This window comes from Branchiostoma lanceolatum, chromosome 3 (assembly GCF_035083965.1).
Source record: "Branchiostoma lanceolatum isolate klBraLanc5 chromosome 3, klBraLanc5.hap2, whole genome shotgun sequence".
Classification (NCBI taxonomy): domain Eukaryota; kingdom Metazoa; phylum Chordata; class Leptocardii; order Amphioxiformes; family Branchiostomatidae; genus Branchiostoma; species Branchiostoma lanceolatum.
This window is the reverse complement of record NC_089724.1, coordinates 16,921,709-16,935,152: the sequence shown is the minus strand read 5'-3', so window position 1 is coordinate 16,935,152 and position 13,444 is coordinate 16,921,709. Positions and strand designations below refer to the sequence as shown.

At 40.5% G+C, this 13,444-nt stretch overlaps 2 protein-coding genes across 2 annotated transcripts; one reads left to right on the top strand and one right to left on the bottom strand.

The window, feature by feature from the left end:
- Positions 1 to 1,423: 1,423 nt before the first annotated feature.
- On the bottom strand, positions 1,424 to 3,799 carry LOC136430670 (COP9 signalosome complex subunit 4-like). The gene is made up of 3 exons (XM_066421464.1): positions 3,604 to 3,799; positions 2,471 to 3,136; positions 1,424 to 2,173 (listed from the first exon to the last, which is right to left on the bottom strand). Exons 1-3 carry the CDS (start codon positions 3,763 to 3,765, stop codon positions 1,784 to 1,786), a joined length of 1,218 nt encoding a protein of 405 aa, XP_066277561.1. The 5' UTR covers positions 3,766 to 3,799; the 3' UTR covers positions 1,424 to 1,783.
- A 402-nt stretch (positions 3,800 to 4,201) lies between these two features.
- Positions 4,202 to 12,860, top strand: LOC136430666 (uronyl 2-sulfotransferase-like). Its single transcript, XM_066421452.1, has 7 exons — positions 4,202 to 4,550; positions 6,691 to 6,866; positions 7,293 to 7,372; positions 7,588 to 7,747; positions 8,141 to 8,238; positions 8,804 to 8,961; positions 9,292 to 12,860. Exons 1-7 carry the CDS (start codon positions 4,388 to 4,390, stop codon positions 9,447 to 9,449), a joined length of 993 nt encoding a protein of 330 aa, XP_066277549.1. The 5' UTR covers positions 4,202 to 4,387; the 3' UTR covers positions 9,450 to 12,860.
- The last annotated feature ends 584 nt before the right edge of the window (positions 12,861 to 13,444 follow it).

The following is a 13,444-nucleotide window of genomic DNA, read 5'->3' as shown; positions in this document are numbered from 1 at the left end:
TCATGTGGCACATACAACTAACAATTAAGTAAAATTAGATGCATAATTGCACATGTCAAAACGATAGCAGCAGTATGCATAAGCGATCTAAAGACCTTTTAAATGGCACCATATAAAAGTTCCAGTATAAAAACAACTTCAGTAATGTTGAGTATACACGACCAGAAAATTTCATTGCCAGGTAGCAGATTTATGTACCCAAACACTACAGCAACAATTATGCAACCATCAATAACATGATGTATACATGATTGGATGATGACCCATATGTTATATAGGTTGAGATGAAGACGATTTATTGCTACAATTACAACAGAAGCACAGGTGATGACCCAATCATTTCATGATCAGTGCTATATTTACAGCATACATTTGTAGGTCCCCCAAACGTGTGTACAATGTATTCTAAACACTGGTGAGCAATAGTTTGGATGTAAAAAGGTAGTGAAAGCTGTGACAATGTGGTCCAGTACACAGTCACAAAACCTAAAACGATGTACTTGTGTATGAAAATACATCCATGCTCCCATAGCAAAAATGTCAACATGAATGAATTATGAAATGAGTTTATTGACACCTGGCAATTCTGGACTTCAGTAACAATGTGTTGATTGTACACAAAGATGAGGGCAAATGCAGATATGTGGCTTTATCCACAATGCCGTTAAGTCTACAAAGTCTTTACAACTTGATAAACTATTTAGTACAGTATACTGGTTAATCATGATATTAAAATAATGTGATATCAATGAACACCTATTTGAGGAAAAATGATTTCCTAAAATGTTGATACTATGTTTACACAGTTTCTGAGTATCCGCTATCATGCATAAATAGGTGATCTTGCATGTCTTATTGAATGTGCTTAAAAAGCCTGCAGTGTTCTTGTCCATTGCCCTAGGTACATGTATAATGCAAAAGCGACATCTTGCAACTTTGACAGAAACTGCAACAAGCCATATCATTAGGGAACATGACTTGTTGCTGAAAAGGTAAGCTGTCCTAATGGCTAGTAAAATATTTAGATCATCCCTAAACTTCTCATGTCCACCCTCCACAATATCAACCGGACTGTTCCATGGACACCATATTAGACCTTTTTAAAACAACAAGTGTCACTAAGAGTGTGTGCATTTTGACGTGACGACCTCTTGTCAAAAAAATGCCACAGACTGATAAAGCCTTCACAACCTCAGTTGTTGTAGCCTGTTTGGTTTGAAGTGGCTTTGACCAAAATTGTCAGGCATCATTCTATCCTTTGTAAACTCCAGTTTGCTCCAATAGTGATTGAGGAGAGCAACCACACCAGGCCACTACCATATTATCAAACAGGAAGCAAGTTGGAAAGTGTTTCTTATGTCAAAACCCAGAGTGTATCCAGTGTAGTAAAGTCATCTGATTAACAAACAAAGGCAGACAGAACTTGAGTGCTTTTCTGCTCATTTATTAGCATAACTTCTCACCAAACTCTCCTGACAAACATTGGTGTAACATATCAAGCTATCAACCACTAGCACTCCATGGGTGCATTGATTGGTACAATAGTGTATTGAAGTGTTGAAATGATTCATTCTCTGTAAGACCTTTTACCACTAGCATATTAACACTAACAGGGAGGACAATGATCTATGCATTGTAATCGAAAAACATGTGTCAACTACGAACAACAAGTAAATACTAGCCATTTTGTTATCCTCATTTTTGAAATGAGATAGCATTTGAGCTACGAGAATGCTACTTCATTAACATCATCAAACTTGTGTGTTGACGTGAAACTGTAAGATCATGATGACATCTGTGCATCCATGGCAGAGGCTGCCCAGTCAGGTGCATGCTGGGAAATTTTCTCCAAAAGGTTATTAACCTGGAAACACAAACTCTGGATTTGCTTATCCCACATGGGCAGTGCCTCCCGCGACTCAAAGTGGACTATTCCGTCGATCTGGTCGATGTAGCCATTCATACGCCCCTCGGAGATCATCTGAGAGGCGATTTTCTCGGCCTTGGCGGGCGGGATTTCGAGCAGCGCCCCCAGCTCCTGGAACGTGATGTTGTTGTATAGCTTGCTGGCGGACAGCAGGTTGTGTTCGATTACAGCGCGGTCCAAGATAGTGGATCCATCTGCCGTGGTCGCTAGCTGGTGAGGAGAGAGCTGCGCTGCAAACTCTTGCAGCTGTAAAACAAAGTAAAAATAAATAAAATTAGTTTTACTAGTATGTTGTAACAGATAACCTTCTGAAGACAGCAGAAGCTGTGAGTTTCAATATGTTCAAAAGAAATTATCAATGTTATGAAGACCCAGAAGGATAATACGTCAGTCATAAGGAATGATTTGGAATCTCAAACATATATTCTACGATCAAAAGATGTCTCTAGCTACATACTTTATGGAAGGAATTGCATGGACTGTGTACATATAGAATGAAGCCTACAATTACAAATAACATCAAGACAAAAACGTATTGCTCACCTGGTCACTGCGGATAATGCGGTCTAGGTACATCTTCTCCAGGATTCCGTAGGAGGGTAATTGTTGACAACGTTCATCCTTGAACAGCGTTGCCAGCATACGTGACCGCTGCTGCCCTGCGGAGGCCAGAACGGTGCAGTGAAGGGCGTGCTTCAGCGCTTCCATTCTCTCGTCTTCGTGTACGATTGTCTTGTAGGACAGTTCGTTGTAGCGCTGCGCAGCCTCAATGAACTTCCTGCGATAGTCCAGCACACGAGCGTAGCACACCTTGTACAGGATCTGTAACTGCGGGTTGGTGGAGTCAGCCTGTAGGAGTGAGGCTCGGTTCACGTATGCTTCTGCTTGTACGGGATCTTCGTCCTCAAGATACAGTCTGGCAATCTTCAGATACGTCTCCAGTTTGTAGTCTACAGAGTACTGCTTCTGTCCCGTCTCCAGTGGGATTCCCACCAGGACGTGCGCCGCGTCCCGCCAACACGACTCGTTCTCATACAGCTGCGCCAGGTGCTGGCGAACCGACGCCACCTGCTCTTCGAACGAGATGACCCGCGGCTGGACTTTGTCGAGCGTGAAGTGCGCCACGTCCTTGGCGACGTCATCGGGGAGCTTGGTCAGGTGACTGCAGAACTCTGTCAGGATCTGGCGTGAGATGACCAGGCTGACGTTCTGGAGTCAAACGAACGATATTTATTTACATTCTTGTCAAAATAAAATAAACGTTGGGGGTTTATCAATCTCCAAGCAGATGTTGGGAGGCTAAATTGTTACGTTTTCCTAGTTGCCATTTTCTGTGCCAAACTGCCGCCTCCACAGAAAAGGGCAGGTAGTAAAACGCAATGATTTATTCCCCTAACATCTGCTTTGACTTAGTTTGAGGTAACGTTAAGGGTTTATGATTGTACAAATGTACATGAAATTGGGTTGTTCCAAAAAAATTATAAATGAGGAGGAGGGGGTTGAATTTATGACACCTTTATCTAGCTTTAATACCCCCTCAGTCTTGCGGTCCCAATACTTCAACCCCCTCTATTTAAACCTGCCTGATATACTAGTATAAATTTTCGGATGGTGAACTTATGAATTATAATTTTTTCCATGTCGCGTTTTCTGCGCCAAACCGACAACGTACTTACCTCGTCAACTAGCGCTTCTACAAAGGCTTTCAGGCCATCTGAAAGTTCTTTGCCAGACGTTTTGAGGATGGAATCCAGCATGTGGCGGTATTTGTCCGCCAGGTCCTTGTGCGAGCCGCCTGCCTGAGCCAAGGCCTGGAGCTGTGCACGAACGTCCGCCATGACACCTTCTTCTTCTGCTCAAGACTGATAACAACAAAGCGCGAAAATATGTTGCCATCAGACTTGCAGTAAATATAACGTAACACCAAAAGAAATATGTTTCGTTGGAATTAAATAGAAAAAATAAAAATTGATGGCAAATTACATTTTAGTTCAGAAAATGTATGTTCTTTACGTGAATATGTTGAGGGTGAATTTTACGTGTAGGTGCACTTTTCAGAGGGTATGTAAACGAAAATATGGAACCTGGAAAACATATAAATCTGTTTTGAAAAGTATATGGTATGGTCACACCGACAGAGTTATCCACTAGTATCAAATGAATAAGAAACTTAAAAATATTTTGTATACTGACTTTTATTGCGTTCATCGTCTCTTAGAAATGCTCCATGCAGCAATAATTGTATGAGACTGTATCCTCCTATACTACAAGTGACCCTTTCATGACCCTTGACATTTGCAGGTAACAGGATGGATGTTGATATTTTGCCAACTTAGCAGACATTAGGAGTAATTCATACACCTCTTCACTCTCTAATCAAGCTATCTTCCGTCTAATACTTGAGGCGAAGCTCACCTGACATTTCAGAGTGATGAACAAAGCTCAGAGACTGAGGACAAGATGAGAAAACGGGGTATTTTCGCGGCTTTTATGGTGGTGAGTTTTGTTGTGGGGTGGGGGGTTCTGACCCTCTACTCTCCCCACCATGCGACGTACGCGATCGGGCTGCAGAAGGCGGGGAGACACCCCAGATCACGACTAAAGGGCAGGAGGGGACATGCAGGTGAGATAGTACACATTCAGATGACTGCATGTTTGTCGGTACAGCTACTGTAACGGTGTAACCTACATAACCTAATTATTAGAACCACATGTGTCTCCAGTGCAGTGTAGCCTGCGATGCAGACTCCTCCCGGCTGTTTTCTTTTTCAAGTTACAGTTTTTATACTATTGTACAGCTGTGTGTAAGATACGAATAAGCGCACATCCACTAGAAATAGAAAAGGGTAGATATAAAAAGCTGCCCGCTCACGAGAGAATGTGTAAGTTTTGTACAATGAACGCAGTGGAAAATGAAATACATTTCATTTGCCAATGCCCTCTATATGAGGCCGAAAGAAACGATTTATATAAAACAGCTTCCGTTAATTCTCCTAGCTTTTACCATTTGAATAGCTCACAAAAATCCATATCACTACTAAAATCAACAAACCCACTTACGATGAAAAACGTGGGTCTCTTCATTTTCCACTGCCTTCAAAAAAGAAGTCAAACCCAACCATAGTCAACCTTAGTTAACTTAGAACTTTGACAGTAGTCTAGATAACTATTTTTGATTCCCATGTATTCCCATGTACTTGTTTGTCTGCAATTAGCCTTCGGGCATGAACTTGCAATAAAGTTATGTATTAAATTTTTTTCCCTATTGCTTCCCGGCCAGCAATAAGAAAAAAAAATGTAATGGTATAAAAACTGTAACTTGAAAAAGAAAACAGCCGGGAGGAGTCTGCATCGGAGGCTATCTCCAGTGGATTCCGAGACAACTCGGCCCCTGGGACAACTCGGCAGCGGGCCCCTTGCCATTCAGGACAACTCGGCACCAAGCTCAGGACAACTCGGCACCTACTAGTATTACTCGGCCCCGGCATGATAAGTGTATTTGGGGCTCGAAGAATGACAATTCTACCGATCTGACAGGCTGATAAGTGGAATAAGAATTTTAAGAAACAAAACTCAGTCCCTACATAAGCATTTTTGTATTTCCAAAGTCTCAAACATTACAAGACCGTCAAAAGCATGTTGCGGGCCGGCGCGGCGACGCCATTTTGTTTGTTGTTTTCGACGCTCTTTCACGAAATCGCTACGCTTATGTTCTGTTATGAAAGTGCTTATAACTTATTACCGATGAAACTAAATGTGTAGCAGTTCATTATGTTTTGTTGGACATAGATTTTAACAGTTTTTCAAAAGGCGTCGAGACAACCGAGATAATAAAACTTCCTTATTGATATTCAAACTATCAAAGCGTTCCGGGGAAATGACCTGCAGAGTTTCACAATTTCCTATTTCTTTAGACGAAATGTTTGGCAGTTAAACATGTTTTATTCCTCACATAGGTTTAAAAAAGTTCCTGTTCTGTTTGCTGATCTATGTCAGTTTTGAGGTTCGGTGCCGAGTTGTCCTGAGCTAGGGGCCGAGTTGTCCCGAATGGCTAGGGGCCGAGTTGTCCCAGGGGCCGAGTTGTCCTGATACCTAGCCAAACTAGCGCTCCTCTCCACTGAAACATTCGTCTTTTCTTGAAAGCAGTTTCAGAAGTCCCGTGTTCTCCTCTGCAATGTTTTGTTTTCTGGTGTAGACCTGCCTTCCATACACACTGAATATAGGCTTTTCTGTAACGTCATTTGCCTCATGTTGGATGATATTTTACGTCTTTTGATTCGTGCCTATGCTTCATCCAATTACCCACCAACATGGTAGGGGATTCAAATCATAATAACTGTGAAACAATGTAAAGCCGCTATATCTTTATCAGGTTAGTAAGTCTCAGGAAAATGATATTTTTGAATCATAAGGTAGTCTGGTATTTGAATGTTAGCCAAGGCAGCACCTAAGAATCAGGACTACTTGGCACTATGTCTTGGACATTTCTAAACGTTTTGCCATCAAGAGGACACCCAAACCTCAACCCTATTTCTGACCCTAGCCCTTAAACCATAACCATAACCCAAGTCGTCTTGGGCATGGTGCTGAGCTGTCCTTATCGACTAGGGGCCTAGTTGTCAAGGTACAGACTCTGAGGAAGGTAGCTGAGGAGTTACCAAAACATTGACTAGGTTAATAGGTTAATATTACTAGGAATGTGATTAAGAACCTCATTTTCCAGGTCCTGACAGGTATATTTTGTTTGAAATCTTTATTCCCAGGGAATGTAAAACTGGGTAAGGAGCACTCTCACGTCAGAGAGATCCTCTATAACCGACTTCCTAAGTGTGGCAGCACCAGTCTGAAGGCTCTGACCAGGAGACTTGCCAAGAAGAACCACTTTCACTTTAAAGAGTCCAACATCTGGGACAAGTTCTCGCTCAACCAGACTGGATTGGTTAGTGGAAAGGGTCTTTCAGGGGTCTTGTGGGATACAGTGTTTTTCTGATGATACAAGCAGAGAGTTTATCTTTATGTTTTTATGTTAGGAATATAAAAAAAGAATAAAAAAGCAGCATTCATAAAGATAATTTAGTGACACCAATTTAGAGAAACTCTGCTGGGCCAATGGTCTTCCTTCTTTCAACCTGATTATCCTTTTTTCATAATCTTATCATTGATAGATTAATTAACAAGAATTGTCCCTCAAGAAATATGCAACTGATTACAGAAATAGAATTGATGGTGAAGTACAGTTTTGTACCAGTAAAGCTGAATGCATAACAATCCTGCAGTACTGCTAGTAAGAGCTAGAGGGCATATTTTATCCAGAAATTGAGGATGGCCTTGCACAGGGTCCTAATATTCATCCTCTCTATTTCAGAAAGCCTTTGCTGAAGACTTCTACAGGGTCCCATCACCTTTTATATATGAAAGACATGTCTACTTTGTTGATTTTGAGGAGTAAGTGCCGATAGATTGTATTTCCTACTACTACTATTGATAGGCATAGGATTTCTTAATCGTCATATGTTAATATGTCAATGTCTGTTAGAAAATTTCAGTTATACATTGTAAGGGATTGAAATTTGGTCACAACTTGTCACTCACAAGTTAAGGAGTGTTCTCAGAGAGACTTAAATGTAGGATTTGTGAACATTTCTTCTTTACCCTTCCAGACTTGGCCTGAAGAGCCCAAAGTACATCAACTTGGTACGTGACCCCCTGGATAGAATAGTCTCTGCCTACCACTTCTTGCGCTACGGGCGCAAAGGCGGACCAAACCACATCGTGACACGCTTGTTTAACAAGTATTACAATGAAACCGACAGGAATCGGGTGAGTGTGGCTCACATAATGAGACACTTGCTGATGAGGTTGAACCATTAAACTCTAAAGCTCCTGAGCCTTACCACAGAGTGCATAAGAATTCTGCTATTAAAATTATGAATATTTAAGTATAAAATATCAGTGACTATTTGAATTGGCAGTTGCTGTCTTTAGCTAGGAAATGTCAAAAGTTTTGTTTGAATTCACTGATCACAATATTGTGTGGCAGCTTTGCAATCGTCCTTGATATTTGGCACATGTTATAGCAGCATGTATACATGTAGGTAACTTCCAGTGCAAGGCTGCATCTGCCACAAATGCTGTATTTCACGATGTCATGTACATTTGTATCGAGTTTGCTGGCATTTCCATGATGTGTGTTTTCTGCCTTTTGTTTTCTAGACCTTTGATTCATGTGTGTTAAACAAGTCCAAGGAGTGTTGGGGACCGAAGGTCAACCTCATGACACACTTCTTCTGTGGGCAGGACCCTGTGTGCAGGTAACATTCACCACACCCAAGGATAAACAGTCATGTTTTGTAACAGAATATTAATTTTCCACAATTCCAATCCAGCAATTATTTTTAACTGATATACTAGTAGTAGTATGCTTATTTCTATGGATTTTCCACAATTCCAATCCAGTAATAATTTTTAACTGATATATGCTTGTTTCTATGCGTAAGAGTTACTTTTCAGTCATCATATTTTGTACTTTCATGTTTCAATGCTTGGCTGCCTGGGTTAGCTGTCTAAAGTCACTGGTTGTTTGGACTCAGACCCAGACCCAAATGTAAGGCAAAGGTTAATGAGAATGAGTACAGGCAAGCCTCTCCAAGGAAATTACTGGTTTCTCAGACAAAAGTGCAATCTAAGAAGATGAACTGTGATTGAGAGCTTGAAGTTAGGGTATATATTGATGGCTGTCGAACCTGCGTTATGAGAGGGCTTTGGTGTTGTTCATACACACACTCTTCATCGATTAAGAGCCAATGGCAGAATTTTTGGTGCCCCCCTGGTTTCTCTTGTAACCCTATTTGTGCCTGTCTTGGTCCTGATCTGTAGAGAGCCGTCCATTCAGGCACTGGAGAAGGCCAAGGAGAACATCCGGAGGCACTACCTGGTGGTGGGCCTACTGGAGGACTTCAACAGCTTCCTGAAGGTACTGAGCAGGATCCTACCACAGTTCTACAGGGGGGTGACAGAGTTGTGGAAGGATCTGGGTAAGTCTACAGCAGTTACATTTTGTTGTTGTTAAGGGGGATGGTTGTACAGGCTGAGTGCCAGTTCTGGTGGGGGAATATAGAATGTTTAGCCTGAGTGAGTTGACATGGTTAAACTTGGAGAGGTGTTGACTACAGTTCAAATAAGAAATCAGTTACAATTATGTTGTGAAGTCCTGTTCTGCTATGGAACCAAGGTCTTGAAGGATGTAAGTTGTTTCTCTGTATTGTAGAGTTGGTTGGCTCACATATCATTTACAGTGGATGTTGATATGTCCCTATGTTTTTGTATGTTATATGATGTTGAACTTGTGTTTCACCCTGCCCCAGCTCCAAATGTGCAGGAAGCCCAGAAGACAGTGAAGAAACGGCCCCCCTCCCCCCTGGCCCAGGAGGCCATGCGGCAGAGGATGTACCTGGACTATGAACTGTACTCGTTCATTGAGGACCGCTTTCGCAGGCAGAAACTGGAGTTAGGCATTCACTAGTAAAGACTGGCACAGTCACTCCTAAAGACTAGCAGTTGCTTTTCTGTACAGTGAATTCCAATAACTGTGGAAGAAACAGTTGCAAAAAGCAAAAATATTGGATTAGAAATGAGACGATAGCTCTCAAAAGCTGTGTGGAAAAATAGACTCAAGTGTTAAGGATATCAATAGGGAGGCAATTAGGAGCTTGCTTTTGTGTTGTAGAATTACAAGAACACCAGATTGATTTAGCCTATTTGTATCATTGTGTTACTGCCAATCTGCCACCAATCAGTGGACAGCATTAGGGGTTGCCTTAGGTCAGATGTAGTTGATCTGAACCAATCAGGGATAAGTACATGTAGGACATAGTAGGGGTTACTTTGAGTCAACTGTCCCACCCACATGTTACTTAGGGACACACTGGGGGTTACCTGGGTATCATGTGACACCATAAACCAATCAGCAGACAGAAATCAACAGCTACTAGAGGTCAGTTGTAAAAAAAGAGCGAGTACTGATTGTTTTCTGTCCTCTGAGGCAGAAGCACATGTTCAGAAAGTAGAGAAGATTGTGGAAAGGTTAGTTAAGTAAGGCACTCTGGGGACTCCCTGGGTAGGCTGGCAGGGACTGAATAATGCATGGCATCATCAGGACTCAGGAGTGGGTGTACATGGTTGTGCCAGCATGCACTGGGTTTGCAGTCTTCCTGTAAAGAGCTGAGATTTTGCCAACATATTTCAGAGGACCAGAGATTGATGGTACTATAGATGTTGACACTTTTACAGTGGCTTTATTTGTGTGGTTCTCCCAATGACCTCTCCTATGTTTGGCTACTGTACTACAGAACTGTTTTTATGGAGAATTTAATCACTGCAAAAACCTCCTCTTTCCTCCTACCACAAAATAAAACCACGGTAAAAGTAAATGAATTTACAGTAATGCATGGCATCATCAGGAGTGGGTGTACATACATACATGTACTGGGTTTGTATTCTTGCTGTAAAGAGCTGAGATTGCCGACATGTTTCAAAGTACCAGCAAAAAGCACAGTTGATTGTAATTCACAAATAATGCAAGGGTAATTTTTATTTTATAAGTCTCCAGGGCTGTTATTAAACATAGTTTCAATGTTCTGTATTGTGCCATAGGAAATGTATTTGTAAAATAATGGATGTCAGCTGACATTTTGTTATTGTTAGTTGAAAATCATTCCATTTTTTATTTTTAGATGTCTTAAGGCTTCAAGTACTATAACTGTACTTAAATACAGTAGTTATATTTTATTTACAGTTATATTGTTTTGTGTATAGACTGATGCAGAGCTGATGGTTACATATGGTAAGGGTTGTGAATAAGACGCTATGTTTACTCTGGATCTGCAATGGGAAAGCAGCCCCCTTGGGGAATTGATATTGTTTTATTGTTATGCTCTGTTTTCTTGTTACTTATTTCCTGAAGTTTCCAACAGCTTGTATTTTCTTATTGGCTTTTCAGTTAACGATTAGGAAATGGTTTAAAGGAATTTTTATTTTCTGTATTTAGAGGAAATTTTAAAACATGCAATATGTGTTGTATTTATAGCAATAATATGTATGTTATATGATACTGTGTATATATATATCCTATATTCTACCAGAAGTTGTTACTGCAGAACGGTTCTCTATCAGTAGCTATGTAGCTGGTATATCTGCCCTTCGGCGTTATGGGCATATTTGTAATTCCTTACAACGTGGAAATGTAAGTGTACATTGTATGTGTTAGAGATAAAGTTGTGCCAATTGTATGTTTGGTTTTAAATGGACATCTATGAATGGCAAGTCACCTAGCAATAATATCAAGTACTTTGTGTCAAGTTGATTGAAGAGTCGACAGCCATGTTGTGATGGTAATGTATGTCCTGTTCAAGTATGTACATGTTGTTTCTCTGTTTTGATTGTACATTTGGCCAGGGGGTTGTACACATGTATGTCTGTGTAGGTATAAGCTGGTTTGAACAGTGCATGCACAAAGTCAAGGTCAAAGGTGAAGGCCCCTAGCTTGCTAACAGTTGTCAGTCTCAGAGCTGTGTAACGGTACTGTACCCGTACAGTACCAGTACAATTAATTAGGTACAGGTCCAAAATATCTGAACCCTAGTGTACCGGTACTGTACTAAAATTTGTTAAGGGACACAGCTCCAAGTTGTCTGCATTGTGATTTGTTTATGCCTCAGGGGCCTTCAACTGTGATATGTTACCAACAATGCATCACACTGCAAATGTGCAGATCAAACTGTGAACCATTTTTTGTGTCATTCCCAGTGGATGTGTTATGGCTGAACTTCCATCACAGTCTTGCCTCTGCTGTTTGTATATGTTCCCAAAGTGCTTCAAAGAAGTCTGTGTAAGCAATAATGTATTTCTAAGAATACCAGGATGTCAGTTTTTGTGTTTGTGTTTGTGATAGGCCATAGAATCTTGATCTTATGAATGGCATCTTCTTGAGCCCCAAAATCTGGTATGAGGGAAGATTAAGCTCACTCTACACAGATGACTTATGTATTAATTTTGGACAGTTCCATCGCAGTTTGGATATATTCTCTCATTTGCAAATCTTTAGTAAGTTTTACCATTGTTATTGTGCAGGACCACCCATTATCTGTCAAAAGTAATGACAATCTTTTCATAAAATCCACCAAAATTAGGGGGGAAAAGGATGTCATCCACAAAGTCAAGTTATCATGGTCTAACTTCAGGTAAAAGATGTTCCTCCATGTGCCACTCGTGGTTCATGATACAATCATGATTTTCATATATTTTTTATATGTTAAAAAAGTAACTACAAAGTTAATAGCTGGTTTAACTTCAGAGGGAAGCTACATTGGGTACAGGCTAAGATGATATCTAGCCTTCTATTTGCAAAATTATGGGGGGAGGCATTGAAAATGCAATATTGTAGACATGTAAACCTTTGGAAAAAGGAAAAATAAGAGCAGGTTCGATTCGACTACAGTTTTCATGTTAATTTTTTTGTAATAAAGTCTAGTGTAAGTGGTTAAATGTATGCATCAGTAGAATATTGAAAGGAATATGCATAATACATTTGGATTTGTAGATTTGCCAAAAAATCCGGTGCAGGTTGACTATTGAATAGTGAACCAAAGCCAAACTAGGATGGATACTAGGCTATATAAAGTTCTTCTCGTCTCAAAATATCCTCTAAGATATCTGGTTCCAGCCAAGCCTAAGGGGATAGCAGTCTTCAATCATTTTGATCTCACTGAAAAACGTGGACGTCACATAATGGGGACGTCACATAATGGTGGCGGACGATAAAGGGAACGAACGTCATGATGATGCCCTCTGGTTTCATCACCAACATCAAAGAGTCAGAAATAGTCTGTCTTCATGTGATTTCTCCCACTCAAAATAAAGAACAAAGTCAGCCAAATTGTCATGACTTGGACTCAGTAATGTAGTTTTATGGGTAGATGCAAGCTGCGTAAGACTGGAAGAAATAAGATAACATTTGCATGTTCTGCAAGAAATAGGATTACATTTGTATGTGCTGCTTAAAAGCTTATTTCTTGCATTTTTGATTTGGAAAATTAGATACATTAAGTTAAAAGTTAAAGTGGTCCCATACATCGAAGATGCGTTGAAAATTAGATACATGGAACTGTATTTTGATAAGATACGTATTGCATACAGAGAGATCTTAGTGCTGTATCAAAAGCAAAGAGTGCAGGCTGTTTAATAACATAAATCAGACTTGACAGCTTTATCATCTTTGCCAAGGCTATGTTTTCAGGGCTGTGTGTTGACTTGTTCGTGAACAGCACAACTCAAGAAGTTGTGGATGGATCTTTATGACATTTGGTTTGATGGTAGGTGTTGGCAAAATAATTACACAATGGACCCCTTGGCAGCTTTCCATGGTACTGAAACAGGACTTCCAGTTTTCATTTTCTGGACAATGCATGGTCCTGATTTTTGGAGATAGTTCTTGGGCTTGTGAAGAAATGGTGTAGGTTT